Source organism: Ursus maritimus, unplaced genomic scaffold (assembly GCF_017311325.1).
Source record: "Ursus maritimus isolate PB19 unplaced genomic scaffold, ASM1731132v1 scaffold_1, whole genome shotgun sequence".
Taxonomy (NCBI): Eukaryota; Metazoa; Chordata; class Mammalia; order Carnivora; family Ursidae; genus Ursus; species Ursus maritimus.
This window is the reverse complement of record NW_024423343.1, coordinates 7,839,659-7,863,348: the sequence shown is the minus strand read 5'-3', so window position 1 is coordinate 7,863,348 and position 23,690 is coordinate 7,839,659. Positions and strand designations below refer to the sequence as shown.

Sequence of the window (23,690 nt, the reverse complement as noted above, 5' to 3'; positions counted from 1 at the left end):
CAAACTGGCATCCTGCAGGTGTGGTAGTCAGGTCATTAGTAGTGAGAGGAAGTTCATGCCATGGAGCTAATTTCCCGCTACCTTGTACTTTGTTCTTATTCCCATTGAGCAAGCGCTGCAGTGGTTGGGGAGGGGGGTTGGTTGACATTCTCCAGACCAATCATCGTACCTCCACAGTGGAAGTCTTTTGCTGAGCATTCTCATAGAACACAAATAGTCATTGGGCTCATTTCAATAGGCCCATTTCATGCACATGTCTCTTCCCCAGACGTCCTTGTTACCAGTACTCCAGTCTTTCTTCTTTCAGGTCCCTATCCATCTGGCTAAACTTGTAGCAACTGCCCATCAGGCAATGTTTCTTCAACCAAAGTAGACCATGGATATATTGCTTGAAGTTCTGCTTGCAGGGAGGAAGTTTCTGCTCTACTGTCTTTTCAGAGACCACCCCTTAGAATGGATATAACCCTATCATAGCCCACTTAACGATTCATGACAGTGGAAGGTCAGTTGGAACTAGGCATCCAAGGTCTTCAGACCTTTCTGCATCCTCCTATATAATAGAGTGTGTGTGTGTGTGTGTGTGTGTGTGTGTGTAGAAAGAGAGTCTGGTTCTCTGAGTCTTATTCTTTCTTATTAGTACCCCCACTTCTCACATAAGAGATTTAGTGAGACCCTGAATTCAATGATTTGATGATTTATTGCCCTTTAAATTTTTTCCCCCCAGCTTATCCTGGCAGCTGCAAGGGGTTCGAAATATGTGTTTGATGCATATAGGAAGTCCCTCAGTTTTCAGTTTAGCCTGGAATCAGGAATTTAGAGGCTGAGCATGTAAATCTTTTTTTCCTTCCCTTTTTCAGGTTCTCTAGGCCTCTCACTTTCTGTGAGCTCTTTGATATCTTTTCAATAAATTCCTCTTCCAACCAGTTAGTTTCTTGTGCTTGCAACCAAGAACCCAGACAGTTAAAGACATAAGTATTAGGAGGTGAATGTAGGAAACAGAACCTCAGGAAGCTATGAGAATAATAAATGGGTTGGAAGTAACTCAGGTCCCATTAATTTCTCAAATGTCCTTCAGACTTCAGAGGCAATAACAACAGGTTCCTTAAATCTTCAATGGGAACTTCATTCTAGTGAACACAGGTAATAATGTAGTAGTCATTTTGAAAATTAATGAGACTCGAATCTTTAAACTGTCTAGACCCCCCCCCTTTTTTAAAGTAAGCTCTGAACCCAACATGGGGCTTAAACTCACAACCCTGAAATCAAGAGTTGCATCCCCTATCAACTGAGCCAGCCAGGAGCCCCCTGTCTAGCTTCTTGATTGCAAATAAGAGAAACTAACTCTTGGTTGGAAAAGGAATTTATCAGAAGGATATTGAAGGGCTCACAGAAACAGTAAGAGTCTTGAATGTTTTTTTAAAAAGTTGTAGGTGGGAACCAAGGCAGATCTGGAGAGGCAAGGACAAGAAATCCAGTCATCATCTTTATCAGGATTAGTTTGGCCACAATGCCAGTGGCTCTACCACTGCTCTTACAGATCAGCATTGCCACTGGACACTGTTTCCACCACTGCTATCACTAGAAACCACTCTAGCCGCCATGAATGAAGTCCACATTCAAAGTCATGAGTTGAGGCAGAGTCTAAGTCATACGCAGTGTGCTGGCTACTGGTTTTCATGGAGTGAGAGGGGTGTTCTGTAAACATCTGGCATTATGTAGGAGGCTAGTCACTTCTGTAATGGAAATTGTAGTCCTTTGGCCCGCTTACATGCAATTTAGAAGTCTTCTTTTTTAATATGCATGGCTTTTCTTTCTTTTTCTTCATGGCACTCACTAGGACCCCCAATCCCATGAATAGTATTGGTGAGAGGTAACACCTTTGTCTTCTTCCTGGTCCAGAGGAAAACATTTAGTGTTTGACCATTAAGTTTTGGTATTAGCTCTAGGGTTTTCCTGGGGGCCAGTAATCAAATTAAGGATATTCCTGTTCATTACTTATTTGTTGAGAGTTTTGATCATGAATGGATGTTGAATTTCGTCCAGTGCTTTTCTGCATCTGTCAAAATGATGGCGTGTTTTTCTCATCGTTTGCTAATCTGATGAATTATATTGATTGACTGTTGACTGTTGGACAGATCTTTAAATCTTTACTTATTCATGATGTATTATCCTTTTTATATACAGTTGACCCTTGAACAATGCAGGAGTAGCAGCACTGACCTCTCGGACAGTTGAAAGTCTGTATAACTTTTGACTCTTCTAGAATTTGACTACTAATAGCCTCCTGTTGATTGGAAGCCTTACCAATAACATAAACAGTCAATTAACACATACTTTGTATGTTATATGTATTATATGCTCTATTTCTATAATAAGTAAGGTAGAGAAAAGAAAATGTTATTAAAACCACAAGGAAGGGAAAATACATTTATATTACTGTACTGTATTCATTTTTTAAGATCTGCATATAAGTGGACCCACACAGTTCAACCCCATATTGTTCAAGGGTGAATTCTGTGTTTTAATATTGCAAAAGAATTTTAAGAATGTGTTCATGAGGGATATTGATCTCATGAATCCTTTGTCTGATTTTGGTATGAAGGTAATGCTGGCTTCATGAGACTAGTTGGAAAGTGCTCCTCTTCTACATTCTGAAAGCGTTTGTATATAATTGGTATTAATTCTCTTCTTAAATACTTCGCGGCATTTACCAGTGACACTATCTGGGCCAGGAGTTTTCTTTGTGGGAAGGTTTTTAAACTATGAATTCAGTGTTTTAAATAGATGCAGAATATTTAGGTATTGGTTTCCGCTTGAATACTCTTTTTTTTTTTTAAGATTTTATTTATTTATTTGACAGAGAGAGACAGCCAGCGAGAGAGGGAACACAAGCAGGGGGAGTGGGAGAGGAAGAAGCAGGCTCCCAGCAGGGAGCCTGATGTGGGGCTGGATCCCAGGGTCCTGGGATCACACCCTGAGCCGAAGGCAGACGCTTAACGACTGAGCCACCCAGGCGCCCCTCAGCTTGAATACTCTTAAGCAGTTTGTGTCTTTCAGGGAGTTTATCCATTTCATCCAAGATGTTGAATGTATTGGCTTAAAGTCATTTATAATTCCCTTTTTATCCTTTTAATGCTTGTAGGGTCTATAATGGTGTTTCCTCTTTTATTCCTGATATTGATAATTTGGGTCTTTCCTTGTTTTTCTTGATTAGCCTCACTAGAAATTTTCTATTTTATTCTCTTCAAAGAATCAGCTTTTGATTTTATTGGTTTTCTTTATTGTTGTTCATTTTCTGTCCTTTGATTTTTATTTATTATTTTCTTCCTTCTGCTTACCTGGGACCTGATTTGCTTTTCTTTTTTCGATTTTTTAAGATAGAAGCTTTAGGTCACTAATTTGGGACATTTCTTCTTTTCTAATATGAGCATTACATTTATTTAAAGCAGAATTTCCCTCAAAGCAATGCTTCAGTTGCTTCTCACGAATATTGATTTGTTGTGTTTTATTTACTTCGAAATATTTTTTTTTTTAAGATTTTATTTTTTTATTCAACAGAGGTAGAGACAGCCAGCGAGAGAGGGAGCACAAGCAGGGGGAGTGGGAGAGGAAGAAGCAGGCTCATAGCAGAAGAGCCTGATGTGGGGCTCAATCCCACAACGCCGGGATCACGCCCTTAGCCAAGGCAGATGCTTAACCGCTGTGCCACCCAGGCGCCCCTACTTCGAAATATTTTCTGATTCTCTTTTTATTTCTTATTTAGCCCACTGGTTGTTTAATTTCCAAATATTTATGGATCTTCCTGATAGCTTTCTGTATTTTCCCCCTCATATTTTTGCTGCTTTTGGCTTTTTTTTTTTTTTAACTTTATTTACTTTTTTTTTTAAAGATTTTATTTATTTATTTGACAGAGATAGAGACAGCCAGTGAGAGAGGGAACACAAGCAGGGGGAGTGGGAGAGGAAGAAGCAGGCTCATAGCAGAGGAGCCTGATGTGGGGCTCAATCCCATAATGCCGGGATCACGCCCTGAGCCGAAGGCAGACGCTTAACCGCTGTGCCACCCAGGCGCCCCTGCTTTTGGCTTTTTTATATGCTTTCTGGGTAATCACCCCCTAAGTCTGAGGAAATGACACTGGTCTGAGCCCAAGTTGTATGTGAGGAGCCCGCAGGCAACCCACAGGCTATGGAACTTATGCAGGTAGGCAGGTATATGTGTCACCTATGGGCTGGTTTCTCTTGGCTGGCATGTGAGAGGTGGGGCCAGCCCTGCTGCCACCACTGTCTTGTTCCAGTAGCAAGGCCGAAGATGGGAATTTGTTAAAAGTCTGCATATGAAGCAACCACATCCCCAGTCTCCCTCTACCACTGTGCACCTAAGAACTCTGGCAGCCAGCATCTACCCTTACATAGGGAACAGAATCTTCTTCAAAGAAATTGAATGGCTCCAGAGAAAGCCCGAATGCCAGAGCTAAACCCCTTGCAGGAAGAGTATCATATTTCCTATTGATTATCTGTGTTCAACACATAACTTAGACTTATGGTCTGAATGTGGCATGCTTATGAGAATTGAGCACTATCAATTTGGGTATATTTATAGATGACCCATAGATGACGAGTAATATTTGCCTTCTCAAAGTGGAACCCTACTCATAGCATCAGAACTATTCCATTAAATGCCATCTTACTTTTAATGGACCAACACCCCAAAATGTGAATGGTAGTTTGGTGAGTGACCAGACTGCAGATAATTTTAATTTTCTTCTTGATGCATTTCTGTATTTTCTAACTTCTTACAGTGCAAATATATTAGTAGTGTGTTCAGATAAGATATTTTAAAATATTAAGGTAAAAATTAGAATTGTGAAAAAATGTAAGTATCAGATCTGATCTAGTAAGCATGACTTAAGCTATAGGTGCTGTGAAACTAATGATGTAACAGCAAACTGGGCTAATCAGAACTGTCTCTAAAGGTGTTTGCAAGAGAAGGAATTGACAAAAGCTTCTAACAATATCAATTTGACTTTTTCATGAAAAACAATTGCAAGAAGCCCAAGAAAGGCCATCTGGCCCAACTCCGCACATCAGAATTCCTGAAGAAAGTTAACATTATACCGTAGTTAGGGATTTAACAGGATAAGAGTATCATTGTCTCTTCTGCTTGGCCCCCCATTCACTGGTGATGGTGTTCTTGCTGGGGGAAGGACAGGAGGTTTTAAAGATTTTCCTACTACCCTCACTTTTAGAGAGGAAATGGATGTCTATGATCCATTTATTCACTAACATACTTGTTCCTCTCTGTCCTGTTCACAGGCAGCTGGCTAAGAGTCTTGGGCAGGCTGGTGAAATCGAGCCTGAAACAGAAGGAATACTAACAGAGTATGGTGTGGATTTCTCTGATTTCTCCTCGGAAGTTCTAGACTGTCTCCCTCAAGGCCTGCCCTGGACAATCCCACCAGAAGAATTCAGCAAGAGAAGAGATTTAAGGTAAATATCTAAAACTCTTTTAAGAACAACACGTTTCTGCCTTTCTATCTTCTAACTTCACTTTCTTAGGGATGGGGCTCAGATGTTTCCATCTTTCTACCAACATTTAAATTCAGTTAATGGAGAATTAAGTGCTAAAATTAAGCTAAATCCAGCCCACTGCCTATTTATATATAGCCTATGAGCTAAACATGGATTTTGTATTTTTAAATGATTGAAAAAAATCAAAATCAAAATAATCTTCCATGAAAATTATATAAAATTCAAATTTCAATATTCATTAAGTTGTATTGGAACACAGCCATGCTTATTGGGTCATATTTTGTCTATGGCTATCTTTTTGCACTACAACATTAGGGTTGAATAATTGCAACAGAGACCATATGGCCCACAAAGGGCTCTCTGTCCCTTTATAGAAGAAGCGTGCTCACGTCTGATCTAGACCATTCTAATTTCAAAAGATACAGTTGCTATCTTTTTTTCCTCATTGTTGTGCCCTGTAGGTCTGATCAAATAACGACCATGTTATCTGGTCAGAAGTACCTTCCTTTAAATGGGCCTCTTCAGGCACAGAGCAAAGGATTCAAAGCTTCTGTGCTTGGAGCTTCATTTTAAAGCTTTACTTTTAGGTCTGGAATTTGTTGGAAAGTACTTTTGTGGTATTTTTATAACAACATCTTCTTTGAAGATGTTTCTTCATTGTGGGATGTTAGTTCTTTTCTGATATTTCTCTTCAGAATTTGGTTTCAGTGCTGGCATTCACTTTGGATGCCACATGGAGATATTTAGAACCAAGAAACTTTTCGTACAACCCACTGAGGCTGTGGAAGGTTTTCTGCTAAGGTCATCCCATGTCAGAGTCTTTTCCACCACACTTGCTCACTTCATGCAGCTGAACTTATGATACCTTTGCTCTTGGTGCCCGTTACTCCACCTAATTTGAGAATCCTCCTCCTCTGCTCCCTCTTGCTATTGTGTCTTTTAGGAATTTACTGCCTTTTTTTCTTTTCTTGCCAAGGGTAGGCAAGGGAAAGGAGATGACAGTCCCCTTTCCTACCTGTTAGTAGCTCTGATGGAACACACATTTATATTTGAAGTCATTTAACTCAAGTTACCATCCCGGCTTTCAGCAGTAGCCACCACTCGTGGAACTCCTGCTGGTCAGTGATCTCATCAGGGGCTTTGGGATCTTGGGCCCAAACCTTACTCTCTCTGAACTGTCATTTTCTTGTATACAAATGGAAGGGATTATTTTCTGAGATCTTTCCCTAAACCTAGGAATCTATTTTTTAAAAATCTGTAAGAATGAATGGCTGAACTTCATTGGTTGAAGTTTAAGTCAGTGTAGCCATTCTGCAGTAACTATCAACATTTGAAATGTACCTACCCTTTCACCCAAAAACTTGACTTCCAAGAATCCATCCTACTCAAAGTGTATAAGGATAGACATACAAGAATGTTCATTGCTGCTCCGTTGTAAAAGTGACACTGCTAATCCCTCAACAAAGGGATGGGTTTTTTTTTTAAGATTTATTTATTTATTTGGAGGGGGGGTACACAGGTGTGGGAGGGGCAAAGGGAGACTCTCAAGCAGACTCCCTGCTGAGTGCAGAGCCCAATGCAGGACTCAGTCCCATGACCCTGAGATCATGACCTGAGCCTACACCAAACATTGGACACTCAACCGACTGAGCCACCCAGGTGCCCCAGCAAAGGGATGATTAAATAACCTATACCATACCAGCAAGGTTGCATTCCCTACAGCTGCAAACCAGGAACTAGATCCACAGGGACTGTCCTAAAGGGACAGCTATCTTATGTTGCCAAGTAAAAGAGACAAGTTTCAAAACAGTGTATGAGCCTATTTTTAATAAAGCCAAAGAATATAAAAATGCTATCCAAATGTATGCACCCATGCATATATTTATTTATTTATAAAAATATATAATGCACAGAAAAAGGTCTGGAAGGAAATACATCAAATTGTTGATAGTGATTATCATGTGTGGACTTGGTGGGGTAGTAGGAGGTAGGGAGGCAGTATTTTACTTCATTTTATAAATTGCTCTACTTTTCAAATTATTTTTTAAAATAACCTTTATATCTTTTAAAAATTATAATTGGGACTATCAGGAAAGAGAGGTGCTCAATCTTTTCTAGCCTGATTCCTAGCCTACAGATAAATAATAAGGCACTTCAACACTCAGCCAGCCCAGCGTGCTCTCAGTTCCCCTCTGGTGGTTCTATGTTGCCTTTTTCTTTGGCCCCAGTTGTCTCTGAGTTAGACCACAGAACAGAAGGCCTTGCTCTGTAGAAGACCTCTGTTAAAATATACCTATGTGTCCTGTGCAAGGATCCACAGATACAGGGAGCTTATAGGATGAGCTATAATATACTGCTATGAGCATAGTATCAGAGATTTTTTTTAAATCACTTTAACCTCCCAGTACTTTCTCCTTGCCTGTTATCTCTAGGATTATGTTTCTAAAATTCAAATCGGATTTCCTTTATTCCTTTAGCTTAAAATCTTTCAACTGGTTCCTGATACCTAAAGTAGTCATCTCTAAACTTTTTTGAACATGCATTCCCAATAACGTATATGTCTTTATTTTATAATCACAAGCATATTTACTACTTTGCTAATTTATTATGTACATTATAAATATACATAAAAGTGGAAAAATGAGAATAAAATAAATTTTAAAGATATTTTCCTTTAAAAAGGTGTAGAAGGGACGCCTGGGTGGCTCAGTTGGTTAAGTGTCTGCCTTCGGCTCAGGTCATGATCCCAGGGTTCTGGGACTGAGTCCCGCATCGGGCTCCTTGCTCAGCGGGGAGGCTGCTTCTCTCTCTGCCTGCCACTCCCCCTGCTTGTGCTCTCTCTCGACAAATAAATAAAATCATTTAAATAAATAAATAAAAATAAATAAAAAGGTATAGAAAACTCTTCACATTCATAATTTTATTTTGGTGAGAGCAGTCTGATTGAAATTCATCATTTTTTAAAAAATTTTTGCTCTCACAACCTGTGATATAGAAACACAAAGGTCTGGGGCGCCTGGGTGGCATAGCAGTTAAGCGTCTGCCTTCGGCTCAGGGCGTGATCCCAGCGTTATGGGATCGAGCCCCACATCAGGCTCCTCCGCTATGAGCCTGCTTCTTCCCCTCCCACTCCCCCTGCTGTGTTCCTTCTCTCGCTGGCTGTCTCTATCTCTGTCGAATAAATAAATAAAATCTTTAAAAAAAAAAAAAAAGAAACACAAAGGTCTGATTATAAGTTCTTTATATTTTGATACTTAGTTTTAGATTTAATGGTTATTGTAACTGAAAAGGATACCTCAGAAGAGATGAATTGAACTTACTAAATCATAATACTCATTTTTTTAGTCCTGTTTACAAATTATACTTGGAAATATAATCCAGCTAATAAATTTTCATCTTTCATGATGTCAAGTCAGTTCTTTTGAACTAATTGAAAGGTGCTACATTTTTAGATTTTTTAAAAATGGGTTCATTGTCTTTGGTTATTCTTCATTAGGCATTTTTAAAAAACTAGTTAGAAAATTCTCTCAGAAAGTTTAAGTGTGTAGTAGCTTTACACTTAGATCGTTTTAGGTCTCCAAATTTATAACATTTCAAATGCCCTTTTAAAAATTTTGTCTTCAAAACCTGAGTTTCTGGTTTTATTTTGTTCAAAATAAAATAACTTTTTATCTTATTGTTAAAATGTCACCTTTACCTTGAAGGAACAGATTAAGTGTTTTTATTTTTTTCTAAGGATCTGCTAGGTAGCATCTGATTGTTTTGAAATCATACGTGTGGCTGCTGATGAATTTATATTAGGGGCAGAAGAAATGTCAACTTTGCCTTTTTCCTGGTATTAGTAGAATTAGTATTATTAGTTTAGTATTATTTTCAGTCTGTGGATCTTTGTAATAATCTTTTTTTAGCCTCTTGTCTATTTTGTAAGGTTTAGTTTAGCTGAAACTAGGTAATTTCCATAAATCCATGTACAGGGCATGAGCAAATACCCATTGATCACAGTTGGCTGGAAGCATAGGAAGTAATGAGAATGCCAATGTCATTGCCTTTGTGTTCTGGAACACCGACTCTTTCATCGGGACACTTCACTTATCTCCTGACCCACATACCTTATGAGGCACCAGGGTTAATTCTTCATGTATGTATGTATGTAATCAGTTAACTTCTTAATTTTTATAATAAAAGGTAAACATAAGGAGAAGTCGGTGGTATGCTGAGGTCTTTTGATCTGATTACCTCTTCCTTCTCTTCAGTCTTAAAATAGATTCATTCAGTTTTTCAGCCAACAAATATTAATTGAATACCATCCATGGGCAGTGGGGATTCAATAATTGGATGGGATTGTGCCGGAGGGGAGAGTTACTTGGTACAAGCGTTTGTAGTACTATGATTTTTTCTGCCCAGAGGTGCAGTGCTTTCAAAGAGGTATTTATCAATATTAATTTTCCTAGGAATGTCATAAGAATTCAGAATGAGTCCCAGCACCCACTAAAAAACATGTGCTATGAGTAAATTAATACATATTCTGTAAACTCCTAAGTGAAACCTTCTTTGCCTTTTTCCTGTCTTCTCTCCTATATACATCTTATATATATTATTTTTATATGTGTATATGTAATGTATGCCAAGTTCTAAGTTAGTTACTGGAAATACAGAGACAAGAAAGGCCCAGTTCTTGTTCTTTAGGACTTTATTCCTTCTCAGGGAGACAGATTTACACTCCGACAAATTACAGCAAAGTATGACAAGTGCTATGGTATCAGTATGAACCAACTGCCAAGGGCATTGGTGCTTGAACCGAGACCTGAAAAATGAGCAAGCATAGAGGGAACTAGAGTGACTAAAGCACGCTTCATTTAGTGATAGGCTGGGGCTGCAGAAAAGGTGACACATTCCTCTAAGACTCCCAGATCCTTCTCTACTAGGGCTCACAACTCCTGTGGTTTTGATAGCTTCTTGACCTCTTCTGCTCGGCCACCATGCCATGGAGCTTGCAGCATTACTCTGGCTCTAGCTACCTAAGGACTTCTACATACCCGTTTAGGTTTGGTATTTGAACAATTATATTTGGAACAGAAAAGTTCCATCAATCTTTAAACCTCATAATCCAATTATGTCAGTAAAATTCCAGTTTTTTAGTCCAGTGGAATTGGGGTAATATTTTGCAAACTGAAGTTGAGAGAAATAGTGTTTATTTTGAAAAGAAAAATGGTTGGTTAGCAATTTTCAAGAAGGAAGGCTGGTGTGAACTCCTAGGGGTGATCGGGCCCTTCTGATCGCGAGCACCACTTTTCTGGACCTTCACCTCCAGTCTCTGGAGAATCCCTGTTTGCATGGCCTAGACCTGCAGCTCTCTTTAGCAGGGCATCTGAGGTTAAAGAAAAGCAAAGAGCAAGCAACACCAATACTTCAAGCCTTTGGGGATCAGGAAGAGAATGTATCCGAGGAAACTGCTTAAAGGGGGTTGCACCAGAAGCCTGAGAAACCCCAAGGTTGTTTCTGAGACTGGCTCCAATTATTTCTAATTTCATTCTTATTATTTTGTTTCCTTTGTTGCTAAACTGGAATAGGAAACCAAAGCTTAAAAGCTCAATTAAAGTGGAAAATGAAAACCTAAATATTGGAGGGGGAAAATACCACACTAAACTGATTTTTATATTTTTCCTATAGTTAGTAATATTGTGGAAGTTTGGATCACATCACTTTTTAGTAAAATATGAGCTTCCTTGAAGTGGAGGTGGTGTCTATAGTTTTTCACAGAAGAACTTGTGAATATCTATTTCTTCACTATCCCCTCAATAAAAAGGATGCCCAGTGACCTCCACCGGACCATTACAAATGTGAAACTTGGCACTTAAAATTGCTTGCTCTAAATTTTCCAATTGCTTTCTCTCTCTTTTTTTTTTTTCCATTTAATGTCGTTCTGCCAACTAGTGATTTTATTATTATAAACAGGACATTGTATTCACTTTTAAGAAGAAATATGAAGCTGGAGGTAAAATTACAAACTGCAGCTTCTCGGCTGCCAAAATAGAAAACAGTGAGCTAAAAATACCGAGCACAGAAAGGGTGCTGTGGCAAGAAATATTGAAATATCTTCAAGATGGAACTGTTCCAAACAGACAGAAATTTCCTTTTACTCCAGGTAAAACCAACCTTGAAATAGCTGCTTGAAAGGAGAGACATATAATACTAACCTCTTTCAGGTCAACCCTTTTGTGGGAAAGCTTTCAAACATAACTAACATTAAATGACTAATGATCTTGCTGTTTATCAGGAAGTCCAGTATGATTAAATTGCCATTTAGAAAAGGTTCCTCTGGTAAGGGAGTGTGGCAGCGTAGAAGGAGTACTAGAAGTCAGTCCTAGCTCTCCTGGGAACTAGCGGGGCGACCTTGGGCAAATTAGTTAAATTTGGGGAGATGGAGAGAGAGAGCACTTTCATCCTTTGTAAAATGGATTATTTGATCAGGTTAGGATTTTCCAAAAGGTGTTGGTAGATCATGCGTTAAAATCCTTTGGGATTTTAACAGAATGCGTTAAAATCCTTTGGGATTTTAACAGAATGTCATGGAGTAAAAGGGTTTTATGGCCAAATATTTTTAGAAAACAGTGGGTTAATATTTTCTTAGAACTTTTTCTCTTGGATCATCTCATGGACCTAGTGCTCCTTAGACTACACGTTGAAATTGTGCAACTAAATATTTCAAAACGTACTAGCTCTGATGGAGTGTGACTCTGATATGTCCTCTTGGAGTCACTCAGAGTCATCTCATTTGAAGAGATGGTGTTCCATTGGTGACTATCTGCTACATTTATCTGACAGATACATTGACTCTGCCTCCCTGTGGGCCACACAGGAAATCCAAGGATTGTGCTTTGAATCTCATCTCTTCATTGCCAAAGGAATCCCTTCTTTCCTTACTTGGAACGGAGCAAGATTAAATTGTTCTGCATTAAACAAGGAAGCTGTCATTGTCATTTAAAACTCCTGGCAATATTATTCCCTTCAAGTAAATCCCAATTCACTGTTTATGAAATTACAAAAAACTCATGGATAATAACCAAGATTAATGGATCCTAATGCTTATATGGAGTAGTGGCTTTTTGGAGGTCTATGCTCTGCCAGTCCTGCTGATTTCTCATATCCCTTCATTTTTTAATGCCTGGGTTGGAGATAAGACAACTTCCAGCAGAAAGTTTTGGGAAAGAAACAAGCCTCCCATTGAAGATAACGGAGAATGGGCAAGGAAGACAGAATTTGGAAATGAGATCCACGAGCAGTAAATAATTGTATGGGAAAATCATTCTTAAAATTCTGGGTAGCTTGATACTCATATCAGTGCAAGTGAAAAAATGAAATTACCAACTTTATTGACAATAGAAAAAGAGGGAAATAAGTTTCTTAGCTTCTATGCAGTATCCTGTCCTGATTCAGCCCTTCTTCTTTCCCCAGACCATTTTACTCTCTCATAGCTCTGCATCTTACCCATGCCCTGCCCTTCATCTGCTTTCCAGGGCCCATCTTAACTGCCTTTGCCATCTCACTCTGGAAGAATTAGAGATGCCCACTCTCCTTTCCCTTCTCCTTTTGTTCACACCTATTATAAAGCACTTGCCATACTATCCTCTAACCTCCCTGTGTGTGACTCTATCCTGATGGATGGCAAAGCCCTCAAGAACAAGGGTTGGGCCTTACTTGTCTTTCTGTTTCTTGAATCTAACTCAGTACTTGGTATATAATAACTTATATATGTAAATACATGTGTATAGGATAAAAGGAGGGAGAAAAAGGAAAAAAGTCAAAGTTTTATTTAGGAGTTTGCAGAATATGTATTAATTGGTTGAATATAACATGTGTTTCTAAGCAAGTGCTGGGATTCATTCCTGTTTCTTTTTGGTATTCACGGGAAAATGAATGCTGACAAGACACAGTCCAGTGCCTTCAAAGAGGTTGCTGTGTAATGTGAAAATTGGGTAGGAAAACATCTAAAAGAATAAGATGTTAAAGTTGCTGTAATAAAATGAGGTGCAACTTCTGTTTCTGACAGAGATAGAGTCTGCCCATTCTTCCTGGGCCCTCCTTCTTACTAAAAACGTGGGCATAACACAACAAACAAGCATAGGAAAATTTGGAAATGTGGAAAAGAGAAGGCGGACTGCGCCAGGGTCTCAGGACCTGAGGAACACGCCCGTGATTCCCCTGGCTTTCCTCATGCCTCCCATAGAGCCCAGATAGGGTGCAGTAGAAGGCACCGCCCTGGAATGACTAAAAGGCACAGGAAAAAAGATCTCCAGGAGATTCTCCCATCCTGTCTGCCACATGCAGGTGACACTCTGACTCCACTTTGGGGAGTGTGAGATCAGAGCAGGGCCTGTCTTCCATCCCCTGCATAGCAGAAGCTGTTCATGGTGCTCTCATTCCCTTGCTAGGGTAGTGTCAGTGGAACCAAGTAAGCAGCTGTTCTTCCTTCCCCCTTCTCAGTGAAAGGAGGCATGCGCCGTTTCCCTTTGGGGATAGTGTCTGTGGGACCAAGTGAGGAGCAGACTCTGTTCCTCATTCAGTGGAAGCAGGTTGTGTTCTGATTTCCCTGCTTGGGTAGTATTGGCAAAGCTGAGAGTGGAGCTGACCTTCTGTTCCCCATCTAGCAAAAGTAGGCAGTGTTCCAGTTGTCCCATGAGAGTAGTGCCAGCAAGTCTCAGAGATAAGATGAGCCTCCATTCCTACCTGGCATCAAAGAGATGTGATGAGTCAGGGCTAGTTACCACAGCACACCCCCTGGTGTCCCTGGAACCCAGTGTGAACCAAGCCTGTACCTCCTGTCACCATAAACCAAAGGGTGGGAGCCAGGGGTCATTGGCACTCACTTACCCCCCACTCCTGGTGTCAACAGGGAGTTGAGCTTCTGCCCCCAAACTGTTGTGACAGGACATATCAGATTTTAGCTTTTCCCTTTCCTGGTGGCAGTGGGACTTAGCCAGGAGCTTAGTTTATACCCACACTTGGAATCAGTGAGACAGTGTGAATTGGTGCCCCTTTTTCACCAGGAAGATGTCAGCAGGGCTGAAAGGAGGCCTGGATTGCTATGTACAGTGAGGCACTGTGAGTCTGTGTGTCATTTTTGCTGGGTTGGTAGCAGTGGGATTCAGCAGGAAGCTGAACATGCATGTTCAGCTACACCTCAGTAGGAGACTGCTTACCAAAAAACAAAAACAAAATCCTACAAAAAACTATATAGGATCCAGAGTCTCCTAATATAATACCCAAAATGTCTACAGTACAATAAAAATTCACTTGTCATACCAAGAACCAGGAAAACCACAATTTAAATGAAAAAAATATACCTGTTACCAATATCGAGATGAATCAGATGTTGCAATTATCTGATAAGGATTTTAAAGCAACCTTTGTGAAAATGCTTTAACAAATAATTATGAATTCTCTTGAAACAAATGAAAAAAATAGAAAATCTCTACAAAGAAATTAAAAAAATAAAACAAATGGAAAATATCCAAGTAAGAAATACTATCACTGAAAACAAAATAAAACAAAAGCTATCTAGAATTCAATAGTAGAGTAGAAATTATAGGATAGAATTAGAGTTAGTGAACTTGAAGACAGATCAATAGAAGTTACCTAGTTTGAGCAAGAAGGATTTATGCGATAATAATAAAAGCTAATATTTGTATCATTGGAGTCCCAGAAAGAGAAGAGAGAGTGAATGGGACTGGAAATGTATTCAAAAAAATAATGGCTGACAACTTCCCAAATTCAGCCAAAGACCAGCCTTCAGCAGACTCCTGTAAAGAACTACTTCACCTCTGGTACCAGATGTGTAGGTTTTCAACACCTTAAGCAGTTCTGAACACCAGTTGGGTATCCTACAGTGGAACTCAGTTCTGACGCTGTCAACCTAGAGGTAGTGTCAGATCCCGTAGGTTAAGGGCCCAGTCCCACAAGATTGCCCCCTCCAACTTCAGATGCCAATCACATGTCCAGGTTGTTACTGGTACTCTAGCCAACAGGCTATAAATTGAGGATTCCTAGGCCCCCTCCTCAGGTTTGATTAATTTGCTAGTGTAGTTCACAGAACTCAGGAAAACAGCTTACTTCCTAGGTTGCTGTTTTCTTGTAAAAGAATAGAACTCAGGCGCATCTAAATGAAAGAGATGCATGGGGCAAGTATGTGGGAATGTGGCATGGAGCTTCCAGGCTCTCTCTGGACATGCCATCTTCCCAGCACCTCCACAAGTACACCAACCTGGAAACTCTCTAACCCGATCCTTTTGGGTTTTTATGGAGGCTTCATTATGTCGTCACGATTGATTAAATCATTGGCCATTGCTGAATGAACTCAATCTCTAGCCCCTCTCTGCCCTCCCCTGAGGTTGGGGAGTGGGGCTGAGAGTTCTAACCCTCTGATCACATGGTTGATTCCTCTGACAACCAGCCCCCATACTTAAATGCTTTCCAAAAGTTATCTCATTAGCATAAAGTCAGGTGTGGTTGAAAGGGATTTGTTATCAAAAAACACCGTTATTGCTCCTAATCACTTAGGAGATTCCAAGAGTTTTAGGAGCTCTGTATCAGGAACAGGGATGAAGACCAAATGTGTATTTCTTATTATAAATTATAAATTATTTATAAATTTCTATATATAAATTATTTTATATATAAAATTACAGTATTACAACCCCAAACAGCACAGACCCAAAGGAACCGACACAAAGACACATCATCTTTAAACTCCTAAAAACTGAATGCAAAGAAAGAAATCTTTGAAGCAGAATGAAATGATGCATTACTTGTAGGAAAACACCAATTCAAATGATAATCGTTTCTCACTTGAAACCATGGAGGCCAGAAGAAAGTGGCAGATTTTTCAAGTACTGAAAGAAAAGTAATGTCAGCCATGAATTCTGTTTCCAGCAAAAATATCCTTCAGAAACAAAGAGGAAATAAAAACATTCTCAAAGAAAAGCTCAGAGAATTTGCTTCTAGCCAACATACCCTGAAAGCATGACTGAAGAAAGTTCTCTAAACAGAAAGGAAATGATAAGGTGAGATGGCATGGAATTTCAGAATGGAAAGAAGAGTATGAGAATGGGTACAACTGGGGGCAAATATCATGAACTATCCTTGTGAGTTTCTTAAATCATATTTGGTGGTTGAAACCAAAGTTTGGTTGTTACAACCTAAGTTATAACAATAATGTAGTGATCAGTATATGTGGAAAAATACTGAGACTGTAGAGCGGGAAAGGAACCTAAGTGGAATTCAGGTTTCTATACCTCAGTTGAAGTAGAAAGAAGTTGATATAGTTGACTGTATAAATTACATATAGGGTGGTACCTAGAGCAACCACTAAGGAAACTACACAAAGTGATGACTTTATAAACAATCAAGATGGAATAAAAAAAATAAATGTTCGTTCAACCTACAAGAAAAGAAACATTGTAATGAGAGAGGAAACAAACAGAAAACAAAGTGTAAAAATGGCAACTTAACCCCTAAGATATTCATAATTACCCTTAATGTAAATTGCCTAAATACACCAATTTAAGCATAATCCAGTCATTAGATTTCCAAACAAACTCATTTGGAATACAGTGACATAGGTGGGTTTAAAGCAAAAGGATGAAAAATGATAGGCCATACAAATATAATTTTAAAAAAGCAACACTGGTGATATTATTATCAGATAAAATAGACTTCAGGGCAAAGAAAATTACTAGAGAGAAAGAGGGACATAATGTTAAAAGGATCATTCCACCAAGAAGACATAGTGATCTTAAATGTGTATGCACTACACAAAAAAGCCATTTTGGAAAACATTTTGGAAGTTTCTCGAAGCGTTAAATGTAGAGTATATGACCCAGTAATTTGACTCCTAGAGAATTGAAAGCGTATCCACACAAAAACTTGTACACAAAAGTTTATAGCTACATTATTTATAGTAGCCAAAAAATGGGAACAATCCAAATGTCCGTCAACTGATAAACAGATAAACAATATGTGGTATATCCATACATTGGAATATTATTTAGCCATAAAGGGGACTAAAGTAGTGTTACATACCACAGCATGGATGAACCTTGAAAACATTATGCCAGATGAGAGAAGCCACATGTAAAAGGCCACATAGTGTATGATAAGAAAGTCAGTTAGTGGTTGCTGGGGGCTACAGGGAAGGGGCAACATGGAATGACCCTTAGAGGGTATGAAGTTTCTGTTTTGGGTGATGAACACAGAATTAGGTCATGGAAAAGATTACACAACTTTGCAGATACTGAAAACCTCTGATTCATACATTTGAAAAATTATTTATTTTTCAGCTAGCAGTTATTGCACTTTGGATAAACCTCATTGATACTGCCAACTGCACAAAGATTGAGTTGTACATTTTAAAAGAGTAGATTTTATAGTATGTGAATTAAACCTCAATAAAACTATTAGAAAGAATAAATATAATCTGTCATATCAACAGAATAAAAAATGAGAAATCATATCCTATCAGTTATTATAGAAGTGGCATTTGGAAACAGTCCAACACACATACATACTAAAAACTCTTCAGCAGGTTGGAAGAGAGAAGAATGTCAACTTGATAAAGAGTATCTATAAAAAACTAGAAGGGATAGGCACATAAATTAATGAAACAGAATAGAAAACCCAGAATCAGAGCCACACAAATATGCCAGATTAATATTTGACAAGGAGAAAAGCAATTCAGTGGCTGAAAAATAGCCTTTTCAACAAATGGCATTGGAGGAATTGGGGCTGTGTAGGCAAATAAGTGAACCTTGATCTAAACCTCATGCCTTATGCAAAAACTCAAAATGGATCATGGACTTAAATATAAAATGTAGAACTATAAATATTATAGAAAAGAGCATAAAAGGGGCACTGGGGTTAAGCGTCTGCCTTTGGCTCAGGTCATGATCTCCAGGCCCTGGGATCCAGCCCCACATCGGACTCCCTGCTCAGCAGGGAGCCCGACAGGGAGTCTGCTTCTCTCTCCCTTTCTCTCTGCCCCTCTCCACCACTAGTTCTCTCTCTCTCTCAAATAAATAAATAAAATAAAAGAGCATAAAATACTTACGTGATATAAGGCTAGGTAAAAGAGTTCTTATGCTAGACACAAAAAGCAAAGCACAGCCCATGTAAGGAAAGATGGATAAATTCAACTTAAAATCTTTTTTGTCTGTGAAATACCTAGTTAAGAGTATACAAAGACAAGCTAGCCTGGGAGAAAATATGTGCAAACCACATATCCCACAAAGGACTGGTATCTATAATACGTAAAGAACCCTTAAAGCTCAATAATAGAAAAGCAGTACAGTTAGAAAATGGGCATATGACGTGTTCTTGAAGAGGATATACAGATGGCAAATAAATAGATAAAAAGATGTTTAACATGATTAGCCATTAGAAAATGCAGATTAAGTCCACAGTGAAATCTCAGTACACACCTGTCAGAATGGCTAAAATAAAAGGAAAAAGCAAAGTTGGTGAAAAGCTCAAGCAGTACCAAATGCTAGTAAGGACGCGGAGAAAGCAGATCCTTCACACACTGGTGGTGGAAATGTAAAATGGCACAGCTACTCTGCAGACACTTTGACAGTTTCTTTAAAAAACTAAACACAACCACCATACAACCTGGTAATTGCATTCCTGGGCATTTTTCCCAGAGAAATAAAAACTTATGGTTCACACAGAAACTTGCACACACATTTTCGTAGCAGTTTTATTCATTTCAGGCCCAAACTAGAAACAACCCAGATTATCCTTCCACAGGTGCGTGGTCAGACCAACCGTGGTACGTCCGTGTCATGGACTGGGACTCCGCAATAGAAAGGAATGAACTGGTGATACATGCAACAGCTTGCATGAGTCTTCAGGAAATTATGCTGAGTGAAAAAAAGTCAGCCTGAAACGATACATCTGTATGATTCTGTTATGTAAGATTTTAGAAGAGACACGTTTTGGAACTGGAGAATAGATTTGTAGGGGGGGAATTGGGAATAATGATTATTAAAAGACAACTTGAGGGCGCCCTGAGATGATGGTAGCATTCAGTCTCTTGTTTGAGGTGGTGCTTACATGAACCTGCATAAGTGATAAAATTGTATGGAACTTAATGAGCACAGTGAGAATGGGAAATCTAAAGATCAGTGCATTGTATCAATGTCAAAATCCTGGTTTTGATATTGTATTATAATTTTGTAAGATTTTGCCATTGGAAATGGGTAAAAGGTAATAGCATCTCTCTGTTATTTCTTACCACTGTATGTTAATCGACAATTTTTTATCTCAAAATAAAAGGTTCAAATGAAAAAATAGGTATCAGGTGAACACAGCTGAAAAAGTAATTCATTTTGCATGAAGAAGCTTTAAAGCCAGGTAACCTTTTAACTCGGCCTTGAAGGATGAATAGGATTTCCACAGGCATTTGTCTTATTATTGAAGAAGAAGAAGCAACCAACACCGCTTCTGACATTCTCGAGAAGATCTCTCAGTAGGAGGATATGCCCGTATGACCTTTGATCTGTGTCAGTATCCATCCTCAAGCCGAAATGAAAGTCAGGAAAATCTGAGACTGTGAAATAGAGGGCAAGAACAAAATGCTTAGATGGGGAAAGAGGAGTAAAATTTGGATATTAAGTGCCTAGGATACCAAAAGGTGATGTCCAAGGGGCAGAAAGAAACAGACGCCTGGCACTCAGGAAGGAGGTCTGGGCTGCAGATACGTATTTCGGTGCATAGAAGTAATAGAGCCCCCCAAGGGAATGGATAAACCTGGTAGGAGCATGCACCTGAACAAGAAAGGGGACCAGTGATGGACTGAGAAGAGCTCCAGTGTTCAAAGGGTGGAAGCTTCTTAGGAAAAGGTGGGGTTGGGGGTGCAGGAAGGAGGATATTCGAAGAGTTAAAGAAAAGGCAAAGACTGGGTCAATGACAAGTTCCAAGCAAGGGTGAACTGCCCTATGCTCCGCTGCGGTGTGGTCAGCCAGGGCAACGCTGGGACAGAAATCACCGTGTTTAGCCATCAGGTTCTTTTCTTTGTCTCCTGTGTATCTCATACGTTGTTGCAGTGAGTGATGGGAGCCCCAGTAGACTGGCTGGCCGAGGAGAGGAAAGGAGGTGAAAAAGGGGGGACACGAAGTATAAACATCTCTTTTAAGGATTTTGCGGCACAAAAGAGATGAGAGGGAGCTTGACCGAAGCAGGGTCCTGAAGATGTCGTTAAGATGGAGGAGGCTTTGAGCTTGCTGGCAGGCGGTAGGGCAGGAGCCAATGGAGGACATACAAATTTTTGGACTCCTCTTCGGAAATTGCCTTCAGAGCCTAAGGCACATTTTCAACAATGGCAAATCTTCATCTTTTGAGAGCGGATTTGATTTTTGGAAACAGCTAAGTCAGTTTAGAGCCAAGAGTGGTAAATCAGGGGGGTGATCAAGCTGGATAACGCAACTTCAAAAAAAAATTAAGTATAATTATAAAGTAGTAAAACTGATTCTCTTGTGAAGCTCATGAATTGGCTTAGAAAGTGGTTAAAGAATTCCAAAACCCTTTTCAGCAGTTGTGGCGTGATGTGAGTAAGTGTACGGCGTCCCTTTGTGACTTTCACAGGACACTGATGTGCATGGAAGTCCTGTTACGTGTATGAAGAAATTGGTCTTGTTACATTATGTTTACTGTCAGTGTGCGAAGGTCAAATTTCCCTATAATCTTTGTGCCTGAGAGGTGACTTAGTGGAATTACACCAACGTTTGTATATGGGAGAATAGAGAGTTTCACATTGTGATTGTTTAAACAGTTCTCCTGTGGTCTTACAGATGTAATTAGAATTCCTAGGATAGGAGTGTTCCCACAAGCATAATAATGCTTTAAATGTGTGTTCAATTACCCTTTTCTATAGTCATATTTAATCATCTCTTTTTGAAATAGAGTTACTTTGAAAATATTAAATCACTAGCACAATCTTGACCGTCAGGCAGACCTGAGACAGTGCCGGGCACATGGGAGGCACTCACTGAGCGTTCCTCCTCTGTCTTCTCCGCTTTGGGCCTTGAGACACACCAGAGGATGCACCAAAAGAAAGATCGGTTTCCCTAGTAGTAGATCATCTCCATTAATGATTAGCCCAAAATATCCTGGATAAGGAAAACGAACACATGTAAAAGTCTGAAGTTTTCATTTTGGCTTGTTGTTTCATGTGGCAGGTATACGTATACCAACACGTATAATTTATTGAACGTTTCTTTTATTCCTTTTGATATGTATTATCATTTAATTATTTTATACTTTTATACATTACCTTGTTTAATTATTCAAATAATTATCCCTATTTTGCGGATGAAGAAACTGGGGCTTAGGCAAGTGTAGTCACTTGCTCAAGATCACATGGCTGAGAGGGGCTGAGCTAGGACTTGAATTCAGATCCTCAGTCTAGAAAGCTCTTACCCACCATCCTCATGTGTCTACACTCTTGATACACACTGAACAAAAAAGTCAACCCCAAACACCACATCATTTTTTTTATAATAATATTTTTTTATTATGTTAGTCACCATACAGTACATCCCTGTTTTTTGATGTAAAGTTCGATGATTCATTAGTTGCGTATAACACCCAGTGCACCATGCAATACGTGCCCTCCTTACTACCCATCACCGGTCTATCCCATTCCCCCACCCCCTCCCATCTGAAGCCCTCAGTTTGTTTCTCAGAGTCCATAGTCTCTCATGCTTCGTTCCCCCTTCTGATTACCCCCCCTTTCTTTATCCCTTTCTTCTCCTACCGATCTTCCTAGTTCTTATGCGGCTGTGGGGCGCACAAACACCGCATCATTAAGAACACTGCACCCTTTCCCTCCCCTATATTGAGAAAAAAGAAGTCAGAGCCTTCTTCAAATCCCTACTAGCCAAAAAAATGTGATAGCATTGTACATTTAAGTTGATTTGTTTTTGAAATAGAAACTTGATATCCATGTTCTGCCATGCCCTCTCTCTGCCTCCCCACACCTGTGGACGCTCACAGTGCCCCCCAGGAGTGGGCGGTATGGAGGCACCAACTCTAACAGCCTGTCATAGCTTGTTAGTGAGAAAGCATTAGAGAAAGCCATGACACGTTAGCCATTCTAGGAAACTTTCCACAGCTGGTGCATTAATTAAGACTTTTTTGGTTCCAAATAACAGAAACCACTGGAGCTCACTTAAGCAGAAAGGGGAATTTGTTTTAAGGATCCTGTGGTGACTCCCAGAATCCAAGGGCAGGGAACCAGGGACTGAAGGAAGCAAGGCAGGAAACCCAGAAAGGCTCCTCTCTTCATCTCTGCCTCTGCTGCTTCTACACGTCTGCTTCCTGCTTCCCCTCCCTCAGGCTCGCCTCTTTGGCTTCCTGCTCCATGGTGGATGGCTGTTCCCTCCCAGTCACCAGTCACGGAGGGAGCCTGATTTCTCTCTTCCCCTTCTCTCCTCACACACCTTCCTCCTTCTCTCCCTCTCCCTTTCTCTGTCCCAATTCCAAATTCTAGGGTGGGATCAGTTGTCCTGGTTTGGGTTCTATGCTGGTTTGAGAGAGGGAGAGCAGGGCAGGTACCAGTCTACCACAGCTGTATTCCCTCCCTCATTTATGCATGGCCTCCCTCATTCTTCTGTCCCAGGAGTTTGAAAAATTTAAATGTCCGTGATATCACAGGGATGGAATACAAGAGCATAGGTTTTAGAGACAAATTTGGCTTGAAACATCACTTCACTCTGACACTTACTAGGTATGTATTTTTGGACCAACGACTTAACTCCTCTGAGCCTTACTTTCCTTTACAAGTTAAAAGGAATGTACAGGTACTGGATTTCTCATGGGGTTGTGGTGTTTAAGACTTAGCACAGGGTCTAGCCTACTTTATGCTTTATAAAATAGTGCCTCTTCTTCCTTTCTGATGAGGATTAAGGCACACGGCCTTACCAAAAAGATGTTAAAAATTTCACACACCTTCTGCTCTTAAATTTTGTTCTTCCTCAGTCAATTTTCCTGTCATCTTCTCATCTACCCTTGCCTTTCAGCATATTCATAATCCAAAGGACTTTGGTTCTAAACCTAGAAAATTCTCTAGGGCTGTATTCCTAGGCCATGGCTGGAGGTCCCTGAAGTGTATTC

General features: G+C 39.7%; 1 protein-coding gene across 3 annotated transcripts in view; it reads left to right on the top strand.

The window, feature by feature from the left end:
• The window catches only part of DIS3L2 (DIS3 like 3'-5' exoribonuclease 2), a 339,465-nt gene that overhangs the window by 170,250 nt on the left and 145,525 nt on the right, over positions 1-23,690 (top strand). For all 3 annotated transcript variants that reach the window (XR_005837101.1, XM_008690555.2, XM_040639041.1), the window contains exon 9: positions 5,313-5,486. Coding sequence is in view for 2 of the 3 variants with exons in the window: in XM_008690555.2 (XP_008688777.2) it covers positions 5,313-5,486 (174 nt within the window). In the remaining variant the exon portion in view is untranslated. The remainder of the gene's footprint in view (positions 1-5,312; positions 5,487-23,690) is intronic.